At 41.5% G+C, this 18,442-nt stretch overlaps 1 protein-coding gene across 1 annotated transcript; it reads right to left on the bottom strand.

Moving 5' to 3' along the window:
* Positions 1-63: 63 nt before the first annotated feature.
* Positions 64-17,652, bottom strand: agtr1b (angiotensin II receptor, type 1b). The gene is made up of 2 exons (XM_072679327.1): positions 17,406-17,652; positions 64-4,097 (listed from the first exon to the last, which is right to left on the bottom strand). The coding sequence occupies exon 2, from the start codon at positions 3,981-3,983 to the stop codon at positions 2,883-2,885; it is 1,101 nt and encodes a 366-aa protein (XP_072535428.1). The 5' UTR covers positions 3,984-4,097; positions 17,406-17,652; the 3' UTR covers positions 64-2,882.
* Between the last annotated feature and the right edge of the window lie 790 nt (positions 17,653-18,442).

Below are 18,442 nucleotides of genomic sequence, written 5' to 3'. Positions count from 1 at the left end.
ATTTGTCTTCATTTAAATACACAGTGTCTAAATGCAGATGGATATATGACTTTACAATGGAAGTCAATGTAAAAAGATTTTATTCCAAGGCATTGCATGCTGCATTTCTATTGGCCCATTTAACATGCAATTATGACAATAAAATTGCCATATTCCACAAACAAATTGTCAAATATATATATATGCCCAACAAATATTTCTCACAAAGGTATTTAGCATTTGCCTTGCTGAACAATACAGATAGGATCTTTGCCTATATATTTATTTATTTATTATTTTTTAATACAAATTCTGAGGAAACCCCCAGTTTACAGCATGCATAATTATTTTAATAGAGATATAAAATATTACACATCACTATAACAACATATTACACAATGCATCACAGCATTTACATGTATATTAAATATCTAAAATCCATGATAATAAAGAAATCAGAAGTACCAAACATCTATTTTTGTGAATACTCTAATCTAATCATCTAATTCATGCCACAGCTATAAGTGCACTAGTCTTTTAAATTCAGCCGTTATGAGGAAGATGAAGGATCAGTAGTAATACCATCTTGAAACCATCATGTGATTCAAGATCAAGGTGGATCTATTTGACTCGATCTACACGATCAATATCTAAATCCCAGAGTGTTCCACTATCACACACCTGCTCTTATGCAGTGAAACACTCCCGAAGACCTGGAACGCCCTGTGGCTTTGTAACATGGTCAGGGGTGCCGCCAGGGATTTTGGGCCCTATTAAAAGATATGACATTGGGTCCCACAGTTCTGGCAATTCTGCCAAAATACTCGTTTATTTGTATAATATTAATTAAGATTTTAGGGCCCCTGTCAGTCATCCCAATCCAGAGAAAGTTACTTAGTAAATAAGTAAGATTACAGTAGCATGTTACTTCATCTAGACATCAACTACCATTAAATGGAGAAATCTTACTGTCATGAAGAGTAAATGTTGCCTTGTGTACTCCAGTGCAAAAAAAATAAAGGTGTCCGAAAGGATGTCTTAGTACTGGTCTTGGACTGCTGGTGTCCAGAGCAGTTTGGTGATGTCCCTGGTTCAACCCATCTGGCAATTGCCAGGTTTGGTTGGTGGGATTGAGCAAGGGAATCACCTCATTTCACAGCCTACTGGCCATCCCAGGCCAGAACTCAAGAACTCTTCCACTGAAGAATTTTATAAGTGAGATGTGTGAGTGTGGAGAACCTTTAAAGCATGAAGAACCTCTACATAATGTAAAAGTCTTCCTTAAATCGATATAGAATAGTTAAAAGGTTCTCAAAAATCTGGCTCTTTATATAACAGAACATGGTTCTTTATGGGACAAAAGAATTTGTGGCTGTAGGACGTAGATTTACAGTAGATTCCATAACACTCCATATTCTCTGAAGGATGTTCTATGGAAAACCGTTGCTGGAAAGCCACAAACAGCACTGCTTATCACACTGGCTTGCTAAAAATGCCTTTAGTAAAACATGCTAGCCAAGCAAGTTTGATCAGTAATAGTCCTGATAAGGTTCTGATACAGTGATGCTGATATTCGACTGCAGGTGTATGGCCTTGCATCAAAAATAGAATATGTTCTACTTAAATCCACAGCAATTCTGGGGAGATGTGGAGTTAGCTGTGCATGGGTCAGGCAGTGCAGTTCCTCACTGGAATGAATAAGTTCCTGCTTCTTGCAGCTTTGGCCTAAAGATTTGTGTTACCAGAGCTTTGATATAACATACTGTACCCATCTCAAATGAAGACCTTTGACTATTTAAACATTTAAGCATTAAGCTCTTATGCCACCTCGCTACTACAGGGATGACCCCCAACTCGAGCTAACCCACACTGCAATGGCCCGAGCTGGGTCTTCCAAAAGAAGTCCCACAAAGTCATGGAAGATTGGTATGATGCAGCATTTACAAGCAAGGCAGATGCAGAAGGCCAAAGGGGTGTCCATAATATCCAGAAAATGATAGTTCTCCACTTCCTCAAGCATGACCAACAGCCCAGGAAGAGAAACTCTGGTGAGGGTCTCAGAGGAAGGCTAGCATGGTGATCAAGGGCTTCTCCTCAGCAATTCCTTGGCAATTGAGCAAGGCTCATCCTATCAGGCAATCACAGGTGATGATGAGGGAGAGCAGCTCTAGTTGGGGGTCAGGACTGAATTGTCCTGAAGAGCATGCTGGACACTGAGGAACACCAGCAGGTGGAGCTGCTTCTCACTGTACTAGGATTTTGGCTCTTTCAGTGTCTTCATGGTCCAACTGTTTATGTTAGACAGATGCAGTATCTCAGAAGCTCTGTGGGATAGTAATCATCCTAGGGCTGATACTAGGATGACCTGACCCCCAACTAGAGCTGATTTACAGTACAGCAGCCTCCCAAGGGTCTTACAAAACTTGTATCCCATGAAGCCCTAGAGGTTGTGGTTGATCCAGCTATTAGAGTAGACAGATGCTGAAGGGCAGGGTAGCACCTCTGGCAGCTCCATAAGGTCAGATACATAGTGATGGACCCCAGAAGAATCTTGGTGTCTACAAGCACAAGTCACATCTTGTTATCCTGTGAGCAGGACCTATTCCTCAGTAGCCACCTGTCACTGAGCAGGGTTTGTCCAGGCAGATGCAGGTAATGGTATAGAGATGGGAAAGAGCCAAAGGAAGTCCAGCAAGCTCCTCAGGATGCTTAAGGACCAGAAGGTGGAGCCACTCATCACTGAGCAAGAGGCTTTGAGATACACCACTCCCATTTCAAATGAATGAGTTCCTGTTTCTTGCAACCTCAGACTTTTGGAAGCTGGTGTTACTAAGCTGATTGTATCCTTTCCAAAGACAATTCAGTTAAGAAGGAGGTTTGAGAATTACAGTGGGTTAATTATGCTAGGCTTTTGGTTCTTCCAAAGTCTTAGCATTATGCTCTGAGACCTTCTTGCTGCCGGATAAGCTTAAGATCTCAGAAGCTCTGTGGGACAGAGTATTCATCTTAGTTCTGATACTGGAGTGACCCCGAGCTGGAGCTGACCTACAGCGCAGCAGCCTCAGAAGGTTCTTGCGAAAGTTGTGTCCTACAAAGCTGTAGAGGATGGGGTTGACACAGCTGTTAAAGTAGGCGAGGCAGATGCTGAAGGGCATGGCGGTGTCGATAATGTCCAGCACATGGCAGCTCTTTACCACCCCCAGCATGGCCAGCAGCTCCATGAAGTGGAAGACTTGGTGAGGGGCCCAGCAGATGAAGAAGGCCAAAACTGCAGCTGCTAGCATGCGGAGGGTCTCGTCCTCTCGCGAGCGGGAGTTTTTCCTCAGCATGCCCCTAGAGCCAAGCAGGGCCCGCCCTATCAAGCAGTAGCAGGTGATAATGATGAGAAAAGGCGCAAGAAAGCCCAGCACACTCTTAAGGATGCTGAGGGACACCAGCAGGTGGATCTGGTCATTGCTGTGCAGAACGCCACATATTGTGGACATGTGGTTCTCAATTATGTGGATGTCCCGGCTCAGAGCGGTCGGTGCACTTAGCAAGAAAGCAAAAACCCACACCAGCACACAAGTGATTCGGGCATAGAGCAGTGTCCGGCGCCGCCGCGAGCGCATTGGGTGCACAATAGCCAAGTAGCGGTCCACGCTAAGTGCCGTGAGGAAGAAGATGCTAGTGTAAAGGTTGAAGATGACCAGGCCTGCACTGGCCTTGCACAGAAAGCTTCCAAAGGGCCAGTGGTAGCCAGTGGCAGTGAAGGTGGCCCACATGGGCAGAGTGATGAGGAAGGTCAAGTCCGAGACGGCTAAATTGAGCACAAACACATTAGCCACAGTCTTTAGCTTCATGTAGCGGTAGATGACCACCACCACCATGCTGTTGCCCACCATTCCAATGACGAAGTTGCAAGCGTAGACAACAGGGACGAAGGTAAATATGAAGTCGTGTCTGCCAGACATGCTGCAGTTGAGTCGTAAGCCCCCACTAGGTCCTGCCGTGGAGTTTTCCATTTCTGCTCTTTTTAGCGATTATGAGATCCTGGGGTTGTAAACAGGGGGCTGCATCCACGGGGAGTGTCTGGGCTGGCCGGTACCCACCTCGGGGCTGGGGGGCCTCGGTTTCTCCTATAAAAGAGCACAACAAAAATGTCAGTCACCGAGTAGGAAAGGAGGCATCATTACCACAGTCATGGGCCATAAACACTGGCCCCAAACGACCAGTCAGGAACCAGCTCAGGGTGCACCTTCTCATTAAAACCCTCATGTTCAAACCCTTCCCACAGTTCATGTCAATTCCATAAAAGGGGATGGCATCAAAACCAGATGTTTTATGCTGCTCGGTATCAAAAGTGACCTTTTAAAAATGTGGTTGTATATACAGGCATGGGGAAACCCAGGGCTGGCCTTGGAGCTTAATGAGTGGCAGCGGTGAAAATGTACAGTGTTTATTAAATGGACTGTCCGTGTGGATACAGTGGCTAGCAGCTGGAAGGAGAGGGTCTTACTCTCCACTCTAATGAAGACAACATGGTACAGAGAAGCAGAGAAACTGCGCCATTAAGTGCATGGAGGTTCAGGTGAAGAGAGGATAGCATGTAAGGAAGAACGAGAGAGAGAGAGCGCGAGAGAGATGTAGGTTTGTCACGTTTCAGGCACTGTGGAGGCTGGATCTCAGCATGTGAACTTCTAATCAGCGCACACCTAAACAAACAGGTCACCAGGGGTCCAGGCAGTGGAAACTTTTGAGAAAATACAACGTGTTTGCTGTGGAGAACGAGCCTCCAGCTCTGTTTTAAAGACAGCTTATTAAAGGCTGTAATGTAAAATGTGGAAAAAATACGCAACAGCCATAGCCTCTTCAGATTTAATGGTACTCAACGAGGCGCTCATCATTACGGCTCGGCTTCTTCTACTAGCCTGAGCACGAAACCTCTAATGTCTAAACCGCAACAAGGTAATAACGTTTTATTTGAATTACTGGGAAATCGCTGCAATGCTGGGTTTCTGCCTGTGTATACACAGTGTACTCCAGTAAAAAGACTCGAAGCGCCTGGGCGTTTGAAGTTACATGCCAACAACCTGCCGTCCTTTCATGTTAGCTACTGACCACAAGAGGGCAAACTAGAGTAAGTTCAGTTCTATCAGTGTAAGCCTGTGGTTTGTGATAACAAAAGCCTTATGCTGCGTTTCTTTTGAACTGGGATGTCGGATTTTCTGAGGTCCAAGTAGGAAATTTCAACTGGAACGCCCCCATCAGTGGGATTTCCTACTCGGAAAGTCGGGAGAGCCTCACCAAACCCGGGTTTAAGATCCAAGATGGCTGCACTGGACATTAACAGTAGTTAAAGAAGTAGTGTTATACAATGTATGAGCAATTCTATCCATTTATGACAGCAAAGGACTGTATGCAGAATCAAGTAGTATCGCTAACGATGCTAACCTGGGACAATGCTAACCTGGGGCAATGCTAATGCATAAGATGTGGCACATATGTTGGCTAAATTCACCATAAAGCAGTGGTAAAGTATTGTCAGACCAGTTATAGTGAACACCGAAGTCTTTAGCTAACTGTTTTTATGGCTGTTTAACTGGAATGTAGTCATTTTGAGCCTGACGTCATTCCCAGCACCGTCCTCTGACTTCCGAAATGCCATAACAGCAAATAAAATGCTGCGATATTGTTCATAATTTCTGTCTGTCCAGTCTATATAGGTCACACCATGCTTATTTATCAGCCTGCTGCTCTTTAACTGGTCCCTTTTTTCAAAATTTTACGCTGGTGTATCTCATTTTAACCAGCAGACCAGAGTGGTTTCATATGCGTATGTGAAACTCTGCTCCTTTTCTGAGTTCCAAGTAGGACATTTCAACTGGAACGCCCCCATCAGTGGGATTTCCTACTCAGAAAGTCTGGAGAGCCTCACCAAACCCGGGTTCAAGATCCAAGATGGCTGCACTGGACATTAACAGTAATTAAAGCAGTAGTGTTATACAATGTATTAGCAATTCTATCCATTTATGACAGCAAAATACAAGTAGTATCACTAACAATGCTAACCTGGGACAATGCTAATGCATAATATGTAGCACATATGTTGGCTAAATTTGCCATAAAGCAGTGGTAAAGTATTGTCAGACCAGTTATAGTGAACACCGAAGTCTTTAGCTAACTGTTTTTATGGCTGTTTAACTGGAATGTAGTCATTTTGAGCATGACGTCATTCCCAGCACCGTCATCCGACTTCCGAGATGCCATAACAGCAAATAAAATGCTGCGATATTGTTCATAATTTCTGTCTGTCCAGTCTATATAGGTCACACCATGCTTATTTATCAGCATGCTGCTCTTTAACTGGCCGCCTTTTTTAATTACTACACTGGTGTGTCTCATTTTAACCAGCAGACCAGAGTGGTTTCATATGCGGACGTGAAACTCTGCTCCTTGTCTCCAGTTTCATAGCTGAGGAATTCTTTTTAAAGGCCTCCCCGTGTAAAAGCAACAGCCGTATCAGTTACAGATGTGATGTTTGTTGCAGGAGGAGAATGTCGGGGTGCCAAGGACAACAGAACGATGAAATATCACCCCAGGTTTCCTCTCTAAGCCCCTGCTACAGTAAAGCATCCCCGCAGATGGCATCACTCCGATTTAGACCTGTGCTCTCGTGTTAATGAGGAAAACAGTAGCCATAAATTTGGCTGGGGGAGCAAGTGTACCCAGTGTAACACACATTCTAAGAAATGCAGGGTCTCTCACTGATAGTTAATTTCAGTGTTTTTCTGTGTTATTGGCTTAGGTATATTTATTATACTGGATATATGGATTTAAAAAACGTTACCACTTTAGAATAATCACAGATTATAACTAGCATAACTAGTCATGAACTAATCAGTTGCTAATTATGACTTATTTATTAACGTTATTATTAAAAATGATTTTTATATAGCAAGTCATCAGCCATAACATTAGCACCATTGATCATTACATTCATCAAAACATTGATAATCTTGATAAAAGAACCAAACTGGAGGGTCAGAACACCTTCAAAACATCTGACAGGTCTTGTGGTCAGTACCTAGCAAAAGTGGCCCCGGAAAGGACAAACGGTGAACCAGCGACAGGGTCATTGATGTGATCCATGGAGGACTTAAAGGATCTGCTGCTGATGTCTTGGTGCCAAATTCCATAGCAGGACACCTTCAGAGGTCTTGTAGTGACCATGCCCTCAATGGTCAGATCTGTTGTGGTGGCACAAGGTGGACCTACTTAATATTAGGCAGATCTGTGTACGTTAATGCATATCTACATGTTAAGACATCAACACATGCCTGAACAAGAAGTTCTTTGTGAATATCTACATGGTATATTGAACCATTTTTATAGTGGACAAATTTGGATATTTATTTTTTAATGTATAAATTAATTTGGTGCCTTATTTGATTAACTGAATTTATTGATTTTTTTCAGCTTAATTAAATTGATTTAATTTTTAGCTGGCAATGTAATGTGCCAATGGTAAAACATTAAGACTCCAAATGATCTGGTAAACATAAACAAACAACAGTTATTTTGGTGGGTTTTGAGTATTTGGGTACTTTTTATTTCTTTTATTTATTTATTTATTTATTTTTATTTATTTCAGATTTTTTTCCAATTTTCTCCCCAGTTTAAATTACCAATTACCCAGCCTGTACGTATTATCCCCCTATTGCATGCAGTGTTCCCAACGCTAGTGAGGGTGAAGATAAACACACCCCCCATCTGACACATGTGCAGCCAGCCATTGCCTCTTTTTCGAACTGCCGCAAATGCAACATCACCAGGCAACTAAAGGAAGGCACCATATGTCCGGCTCCGGCGCATTGGCAGCAGCCCTTCACTGGAGTGATGTGGGGAGAGAACGACACCTACCCACCCTGGAGAAAGCAAGGCCAATTGTACTCACTCGGGGCCATGGCTGCTGAGAGATAGCAGCATGACTGAGATTCGAGCCAGAATCTGACTGAGATTCGAACCCTGAGATTGAGATTCGAACGACTGAGATTCGAACCCTCTGGTCATATTGACTGTGACAATAAAGTCGTTTACAGAAAATACAGAAAATACAGCTAAAAGGTTGTTAGTAGCCTTTGATAAAGTAATGACTTTGTGCCTAACAAAGTAATTATAGCAATATATTATAAAAACTGTATATTCATTAATGATGAATAACTCTAAATTGCTCATTAGCTGATTTATGTCTATAAACCTTTTTTTCTAAAGTAACCAATTTATGAATAAAATCAAATTGCATAATGGACTTATATTTAATAACCTTTTTTTTAACTATGTGGTTTGCAAAGCGTGGTTCACTGTAGGCACTGGAGGCAAGTAAGGGGAACTCAAGAAACCTGGACTGAAGATTTATAGACAGAACCCCCCCCCAATCCCACCCCTCATTGCCGAGCAAAGACCAGACATGAGTTGGAAGAGAAGGAGGAGCTGGGGTGGTGGGGCGTGAATTTTCGTCAAGGGAAGGTGTGGGAAGAGGAGGGTTTTATAGGGTGTGTAATAATGGAGAGGAGGAGTTTGGGCGTCGTCCTTCTCCCAAACGTTAGTTATTTCACTACGTGATGTTATAGCTTATTTTTTTGTAGCTGTTTAGTTTTCTAACAGTAATGACGACACCCATTGAAATGTAGGTTAATATAACAATATACAGTATATAATATATCAAAGCTGTCACGGAAAAACCTTGTATTTTCAGTTTTTGACATAATGTGAAATGCTCCAAAAATACATGAAATAAAATGTACCTACACTGACTTCCATTGAACATTTTTTCTTCTACTACGAAGTTACTACTTTAGACTTTTGAGGGATTTGTGCATGACAATGATGCCCTATATACTCTCTGTCACAACAAAACCTTGTATTTTCCAAACAGTAACTTTATAGGAGACGTACTTAATTAATTGTGGGATATTTTAGTTGGTCAGTTTTTGTTGAAGGGTCACTAAAGTTTGCAAGTTTTTTTTTTTTTTTTTTACAGACGATAATTGACTTGAATGAACATTAATAAGCAACATACAAAGCAGACCATGCAGTCCACACATTTCCCACGGAGTTACTGTAAGTCCTCTTGTGAGTGTCCGAGACAGACATTTTCTCAGCGTCAGGATGGGAAAGACCGTCAGAGGCTGTGATTTACGCTTTAGGGGGGTCTTTGGGTCAAGCTACTGGTAGTGGATTCAGCGACAGTATGGCGGTCTCAAAAGCACTGACAGGAAATGTATGGCACATTGCAGAAAGCCTGGGTGGTGCCATGAAACACAGGAAACTCAGTGTTCCAGGTCAATGTGGCGTGTCTGACGTGCTGATAAATATGTCACAAATGTCCTGCTGGCTCAACCGTGCCTCATTTACTGTTTCATATTAAACTGGTAATAAAGGCTGCCCACTGGCGTTCAGTGTTGGCCTCAGTTCAGGTCAATTCCTTACCTAGAAACTCCAGAACTCAGTGAAGGGTCTTACTGTTGTTTTGTGAAACTATACTGGCACTTGAAAAGAACCATAAAAACTAAACAAAAACAATTATTACAACAAACATTATGCAAATTAGTGAGCATGAGTGTATGCATTGGCCTGGATGGCTGCCTCACACTGATTTATCATATTTTAATAGCAGTTTAACTTCTAACTATTTGTAGAAATAATAATAATAGTAGAATAATTTCTATTTTTCATCAATTTAAATGAAAAATAAACGATTTATTACTTATTTGTTTATTTCTTATTGATTGATTGATTGATTGATTTATTGATTATTTTCCCCAGTTTTCTTCCCACATTGTAGACAGACAATTACCCAACCCACTCATTAGAACCCTCCACCCCCATCACATGTAATGGTCTCAAAACACCATTACATGTGGGTAAAGACTGACCCATGCCTCCTCTGACACATGCACAACCAGCCACTGCCTTTTTTCCAACTGCCGCCGATACAACAACACCAGGCAACCAACACACTTAGCGTAGTGTGCTGGTTACCCAGCTCTGGCGCATTGGTTAGCACACACCCAGAGAGCAAGGCCAATTGTTCTCTCTCTCTCTCTCTCTCTCTCTCTCTTTCTCTCTCTCAGTCAGAAAGTCAGAGACAGCCCGACTGGCCTTGCTCTCTCAGGGGTGGGTTGATAGCACTTCCTCCCCACATCACTCCTAGTGTGATGTTGGTCAGCACAAGCGTCTGTTAGCTATCAAAGCTGGGGAGCCGCCCCTTCGTCCAAGCGCTCTGGCCACCTGGCGATGCTGCATTAGTGACAGTTTGAAAAGAGACGATGTCTGACTTCCAATGTGTTGAAAGAGAGTTTACATGAAGGAGGATTGGGTAATTGACCTTCCAAATTGGATGGAAAATTAGGTAAAAAAAAAAATCATGATGCTGTTCATAGAATAATCTTTGACTGGTATGTTGTTTGACAGCCACAGCCTACTGTTAATGAGCTGCATTGGCTCACTCTGCCATCAAGGGTTCTTTGAGTGATGCTATAGACAAAAAAACACCAAAGTTTGCATAGCGTAAAGGTTCTACAATAATTTGAGGGTTTAAATGCACACTGAGTGAAAATCGACTCGTGCTGAAATACACCATGCCTGTGTTACTGTTAGTGATGACTGCCAGCTGTCAGCTTCTAAAGCCTAATGCTTCTCAATCAGCTCTAACAGTTTAAAATTTACAGCTCCACCATTCAGGTTCACTACCTTAAAACCTCCTTAGTGCATCTTCAACATGTTAAACTCTGTAGTGCGGCTTTATCACCTGACGACAACAACTTGGGGCTCAACAATGAGGGCGCATTTGGGGCGATAAACTCCTGCGCTCTAACTTGCTCCCCAGTGACTGAACTATCTGTGCAGCTTTTTTAAAGGCAGCATTTAACACGAGCACCACCATCTGGCAGAGAGAAGGCCTAGCCACTCCGAAGGGCTCTGCGACTGAGTTAATGATTCATTTAATCCCCTCTCTCCCACTTGGTAAAAGGGTGGGCTGGAAATTCACCACATCAGCACAACTGCGGCCACTATAAAAACAATTATCTGCTTTTGCATCCCGCTGCGGCGGCAGACGCTGCAGATCGGCCACTGATGCCTGAGCTCTGCTCAAAAAGCACTTTCGCTTAAGAGCAGATGGGACACTTCAGACATCTGCTGGACGCAGATTAGCACAGAACAACTTTACACTCATGTTTGTAGCCCATTGCCACTTAATTCTGCTCCTGGAACATCCTGGTCCTGCATGTTTTAGAGTTCTCTGTGCTCGAAGACTGCTTTCCATCCGACTTAGAAAGTTTAAAGGTGTCAAAGAATGCGTTTATTGTGCCGTCAGTGTTAACGTTTTAATGCACACGATTAATCTGGAATCTTTTTAAAACGCAAATAAATCATTTTACCAAGTTTGGCTCTAACTTCCTCCCGTAGGTCTCTCTCTGTACAGAGCCTAATGGCGTTTTAGCGCTTTTACTTAGCGATGTAAACACAGTGTCTCTACTGTTGAGCTCAGAGGGTATATTAGACTTTATTTATGCTGAACTATGGATTAAATCTCATACCTAACTTTCATTCTCTTACACACACAAACACACACACAGCTGATCCTCTTAGTGCTACGCTCAATCCTTTCCAATGACTGATCATCCTTTTATCTCTTTCCTTAAAAGTTGTTAAAGCAACAAGTTGTTAATTGTAAATGTTCTTTATTCAAGTTTGAGTGAAAAAGAATCAAATAAATGAATAAAATAAATGGATTCCTTAAGACAGTTTATTAGGCGATTATTGGGAGATTTGTTGTCCCACCCAAAAATCCAAGGACGTGCTAGCATTTGTTTTCAGAATGAATCACAGAATATTGTTGTGATTGACGCCATTAAATATTTGAATCGATTGACGCCACTAGTATAGAAATTAAGTATGTGACCTTTGCAGGGGCCTGTTATTTTCCCTCATCATAAAACTCTGAAACAATCATTTTGCTTAAAAATAAGACAATAAGATGAAATGGTAAAAGCCACTGGTCTTAGTATAACACAAACACCTTTCAATTTCACTACCTTAAGTACCCTTTAGTGCATTTCTAACACGTTCAATTTGGACTGGCGTTAACTTTTAGCCTAGCACAGATTGTTTGCTGTTTGCTGCCTCAGCTTTTGCTTTACCGTGTGTCGAGTTTCAGGCCCTTTTCTGTGGAGACTGGTGCAGGAAAAGTCACGGTCATGAGGTCTGGTTCATGTAGCATCCCATGTTCTCATAACTAGCAGAGTCTAGAGGTGATGAGCTGCTCTCCAGTATCAACAGCACCCGATTCTCCTGAAGTCGCCAACGTGTTTTACTACGTAACCAGCTACAGCATTCTCTAGTGGGCGGGGTTTATGTAAATGTTGGGGGTGTAAATATAACAAGTCTGTTACATAACAGTTTAAGGGTTTTATAATTGGCCTGTTTTTCAGCTCTGTTTTGGTTCTGCTGGATTTCTTTCTGAAGGAGGAACAACAGAGGGTTCACAGTTTAGTCACGTCCATGTACTGAACTCTCACTGTACAACTATACCAAGAAAAACACCATTCTGGGGCCCCTTTAAACATCTAACCTCCTACTAAGAAAAGAACAATGGTACACTACTTGATTCTGACAGAATTCGGCAACTTGTGGGGGTGTTCCTGCTGAAATTCCCTACCTGGAACACAACTTTAAACCTTAGCATTTCTTCTTTGGATTAGATAGATTTTGCCTCTTTTATCTCTCTAACTTCCCCATACTGAATACTTTGACTTTCCCAATATAGTTCGAGGAAGCTATCATTTTAGACAGATAAGGTATAACCTTATAATCTGTAGGTTACCTGAATTGCCTTGCTTTCATTTGCTTCTTTTTATAGGCGTATAGTAAGATTGTGTTGTCAGCTGAGTGAGTTTTCTGTCTTCTAAAGAAGATAATGTTAGCATGATGTCCATGCATTGTTTTGAATTAGCCAACAGACAGGGCAGGGCAGCAGAAATGGGTTGATCTGGTCTTCTAAAATGTTATATAGTCTACTTTCTGGTTTACTTTAGGACTATGACTGACTTTGTGCTGTTTCATGATTATGGCATGTTTTTGTTTATTTATTAATTTAGTTTAAACAGTTTCTGGTTAACGGTAGGACTTAAATATCACCCCTATAGCCTAAATTTGTCATTTTGATTGAATGGTACAATTTCTTTCATAGCAAATGTTGCTACAAAGCAGATTTACAGAGATCCGGATCAGAGCCTCTGTAGAGCAAGCCAAAGGGCAACAGTGGCAAGAGAAAAAAACTTTTCCCAAGACTCCAAGGAGACTCCTCTGGCTTAATAGGAGGAAAACTGAATTTAAGTACCCTTTAAAAATAAAGGCACTACAGAATCGAGGCCAGGTTCTTTGATCATGGCCATAGAATAACCACTTTTGGATCCATAAAGAACCATTTTTGCAATAGAGATGTGACCATTAAATTGGGTCCCTTAAAAGTTTTTCACAGTCACACATTTTTATGACCAAATTGGTTCTTTATGGAACCAAAAGTGGTTCTTCTATGGCATCAATCAAAAAAACATTTGTAGCACCTTTATTTTTAAGAATGTACAGAGTTGTATAACGTGGTGATTATCACATGGCAAATGTTGTCAGCAAAGCCTTTGGAGTAAATAAAGCTGCTGCATTTATGGTGGTACACGTACATTGACAATGCTAAAACAGCTGAAGCTGGAACACTCTCTGCTCAGTTCAGGTACACCAATCCACCATAACATTATTACCACCTGCCTAACACTGCCTAACCACAACAGATCTGACTATTCAAGGCAAGAGGTGTTGTGAGGTGGGGCCTCCATGGATCACATCAATGGTGCCCATAGTTGCCCATGACCCTGTCGCTGGTTCACCAGTTATCCTTTCTTGAACCACTTTTGGTAGGTTCTGAATATGGATTATCAGAAACACACCCAAAACCTGCCTTGCCTGATGTTTTAGAGAGGTTCTGTCCCAGTTGTTTAGAACATTATAGTTTGGTTCTTCTCAAAGTGGCTCAGATTCTTATGCTGGCCCATTTGTCCTGTTTTAACACCGACATCACCATTAAGACCTGACTTTTCACTTGTTGTCTAATATATCCCACCCCTGGACAGATTCCACTGTGGATGAAGATAAGAATTTTTGGCATTGTTCTCTAACCTCAACACCGTTACAATAAGAACACAACTGTGGAATAGGTCAACTAAGTGATTAGTTGGATCAGATAAGACAACAAAATATGCAGAGGAGGATTGCTCCAGAAATAGAGTTGGAAGACATGGTTGCAGAGTCAGAGAGAGAGAGAGAGAGAGAGAGAGAGAGATAGACAGAGAGTAAGCTGCTGAGATTTTTACTCCAACCCTTGTGACCAATCCTATGGTACATTGTGTATTTACACTCCAGCCCATGTTTAGCGTCTATGTAAACAGCCTTCATTAGAGACCAGACTGTGTACGCTGTTTAAGGCCTGAGTGACTGAGGCGCAGATTCCTCATAATTTGACTCCTGTTAAACCAGCAAAGAAGAGTTTATATGAAACAGTCGAATGCTTTCTCCTTCATTTCATCTCACTAATGTTTGGGGACATCCTGCATTTTTTATTTTTTCACAGTTACTTCTCAGTTAAATGCGCCATATAATGCATTTATTGAATATTAAAGTTGTTTTTGAGTGTTAAAGTAGATGTATAAATAATAAAAGTGCGACTTCGGTGAAAAATGCTCATATGTGTTTTTACAAGCCTGTTAAGTACCCTGTTACTGAGCCTCAGAATAAAACACTAATGCTTTTGCTTTTACAAAAAACAAAACAAAAAAACAACACAAGCTCTACTTCTATTGGCTGGTTGACTCCAATGTGACGGATCAACGTAGCCTAGCATTGTTTTTAGACCTGTGACAAGAACTAACCTAGCCAACATGCTTATATGATGCTCATATGGGTGGAACATGGGCTAGGTGGGTTCCAGGTGGGCATGTGCTCATGGGTTTGTGTATGTGTTGATACTGGAAGTCCAGTTGGGCCCACAAGCATAACAGCCCACCTTAATGTCATATGGGATTATAATCCTTCCTGGTCCCATCACTAACCCTGGTTGGCATCCATATGTGGCGCTAACATGGAACCAATGGACACAACTTTCTGGTAATCAGAATCAGAATCAGAATCAGTAGTGTTCACATACATGAGCAGGGATCTGGGATCTGGAATCATACTGGATAGTGTTGCTGGCCTTTCTGTGGCCTCTTGGTGCAACTGGCTAGCTGAGGAGATGGTAGTAGGGTCTGTTAGGGTAAGCTTTTAGTCTAGCACTTGTGTAGCATTCAGTTAGCTGTTTTCAAAGCAGTGCCTCACCCAGTTGGCTAGCATTAGCTTTTAGCCTTTTTATCCTCAATTCCATAATCTCAAAGCGCAAAGCTAGTGGGCAGGATGTCTGTATATTTTAGGGGTGTAAAATTTATATAATTTTTGAAAAGGATCAAATGAATCAACTCAAGTTTTGTAATTGGTCAGTTTTGCGGTTTTGTAGTTTTACTTTTTTGCTGATATTTTTTCATGTACACAGCTGACAATGTCGGCGCAAAGATCTGAAGACCAGATCTAAAATGTAGAAATCCACCTGAATCAGCTTTATCGATACATATAACTCATATGCAGTAAACCAGTGTCACCTAAATGTTCTGCAATAAATGCAAATGTCAGTCTAAAATATCAAATTAAAGTTTTATCATAGACACCAAGTTTTGCCTAACTAATAGTTTTTCCCTATTTATTGTTCAAATCAGATATTACAAAGCCGTCACGTCAGTTTTTTTTGGTCAGTCTGATATTAGAGACACAACCTTTAGCTTGAGGAATGTGCTCATTCTTTATGTATTCACAAAAAAGGAAGGAGCAAACTGTTCCTCCATTTCCTCCCTCCCTTCCTCAGGAGGATCCTCTAATGAAGAAATATCATGAGGTCTAACAGCAGGACCAAATACACCACAGAGATTTCATACAGACGCACTGTTTTAAGCAAAAACCCTTAATGAGTAGGTGTGCAGTTGTCAGACTTTTGACTGGTAAATGGGACCAGTGGCAAGCTCAGTCCAGTCCAAAATTGTATTCAGTATTAGGACGTGGAGCCATAACTACCCATTATACAGTATAATTACTGTTACATTTACATGTAGTGGAAGTTTCTAAGCCAGCATTTCACCTTAGCAACCAAAGGCAAAACCAAAACCATATGACAAAAGCCCTGTTTTTATCTGAGGTTCTTTTTTTGCCTTGAAAATATGTAATATCAGTCTCTCAGCCTTATGCATTGGAGAACAGTAGGAACGTATGACTTATGCTACTGTTCAAAAGTTTGGATTCAACAGTTTCACTAAAGTAAATCCCATTTTGGTGCAGATAAAGTTTCAAATTATAACGGTTACTCACATGCAAACATCTCTAGAAGAACCCAAAGGTGGCTTTGGTTTGGTTATTAGAGATGTGTGAGCGTGAAGAACCATTTAAAGGTCTAAAGTACCTTCACTTGTAAAGATTATTCATATGCAAACAACCCAAATGTGAATTTTCTATGATGTTACTCAAAGAACCAGCTAAATGACCTTTATTTTTAAGGGTTTGTTTTCCTTAAAGTTTTTAAGTAACATTAAAAATGATTAAAGTATTGGTATCCTGAGTGCCTAAGTTTTTAAAAAATGGTCCAGAGAAATAGGCAATGCTGTAGATTGGTTATCTACAACAACTGATTACACAATTCTAAACAGATATTTACAGCATATCGTTTTAATATTATCCTTACAAAATAAAGTTGATTCAAACTGAGCTATGAGAGATGTTGCAGAAGAACCTAAATATGATTTTGGTTTGGTTATTAGAGATGCGTGAGCGCGAAGAACCATTTAAAGGTCTGAAGGTCTTCACTTGTAAAGATTTTGCACAGGCAAACATCCCAAAAAGCACCCAAATGTGATTTTTCTATGCCAATGCTCAAAGAACCAGCTAATTGAACTTTCTTCTTAAGGGCTTAAATTGTATGATTCCCAACGTCCTTAAAATTATAAGGAATGCATCTTAGAACAATGTTTGCTGCGAGGCTCGTCACATATAAATCTACATTATATTCGATTCTAATGATCAATTATGAACTCACACAAATAAAGTAGAGTTTTGAATGGCAGTGTAGCTGAACTCAGAATGTACACAGCATCTCCTAAGAGCAATCTTCTCTAACATCGTGCGATTGTTATTGTACAATTGTCTGTGGTACTGTGGAGAAGTACCTGGGCAGAACTAATCGGCGTACTGTACAACCCCAGATCTTTGATGCTGAACTGAGGGAAGGTAAGGACTGAAAAGAGAACAGGTCCTACCTGACGTGATGCTCCAGAGAGTCCAAGATAGTCTGAAAAGGCTTCAGATGAATGAGCTTGGTGAGGTCCACCAGGCTTAAGAGCTATTCAAGACAAACCTGATACACTCAAAGCAACACACACATGCACACACAATCACACACTTGGCCCATTAACCCCCCTTTAATACATACACTTCATTCTGTTTCCCAAAGGCATCGGACTGTTACGATAGCCCCCATACACACTCAACACACTCACCCCTCCCTCCTCCTCCTCCACTCTCTCTCTCTATCTCTCTCTCTTTTCGTCTCCCCCTCTCAGTCTCTTGCTTCCTGTTGTCTCTCCCCCTCCCTGCATTGTGGAAGGAATGGACACTATCTAACCGGCCTCCCCCACAAAGCCTTATTAACAGAATATGTCATTGTCAAGGCTGGACACAGAGGGGCCGGAAGCCCCTGAACCTCAGCAAGGATCGCAATCTCACTGTGGAATCTTTGCAGGAAAGAGGCACAACTGACAGCCATACAGTACAAATCACGTCTTGACACGCCTCTACAGCTACTTTATTGGCTGGAAGGCAGTGAATGACTTTCTGAACTTTGCTCCTCTTCGCTCCCGATAGAAATGGAAGTCATATAATATGGACGCTGGGGAGTTAGCACCATTTTTGCCATTGAGCTGTTGCTGTCAGTCATATGTGCTGTATAGCACTGTAAATAACAAGGCCAGTGATATACCCTCCTTCAAACCACTAATTGGGAGAACACCCCCAACACCCACCTTCCCGCCACTCACACACACACACACAAACTACCAGCACAATGACAGTTCACTTCAGCCTCCATGACATTTTACATTCAGACAGGATATATAGCTTAACCTCAGATCAGACCTGTCCCTCAGTAGTTTACTCTCCACTCGTCTGTAGAAGGATTCACTGGTTTTCTTGGCTTTGAGAAGATCTATTTCCTGCCAACTTACAGAAAGTCACTTTTTGCATGACCTTCCAGGTATAAACTCTATTAAAAGGCCTTTTCATTATTGAAATAATGCAA

Source organism: Salminus brasiliensis, chromosome 5 (assembly GCF_030463535.1).
Source record: "Salminus brasiliensis chromosome 5, fSalBra1.hap2, whole genome shotgun sequence".
NCBI classification, from domain to species: domain Eukaryota; kingdom Metazoa; phylum Chordata; class Actinopteri; order Characiformes; family Bryconidae; genus Salminus; species Salminus brasiliensis.
This window is presented reverse-complemented; position numbering and strand designations above follow the sequence as displayed.

What these genes read in the sequence shown, in the direction of transcription:
- agtr1b (XM_072679327.1), bottom strand. Translation starts at nt 3,983, where the DNA reads ATGGAAAACTCCACGGCAGGACCTAGTGGGGGCTTACGACTCAACTGC.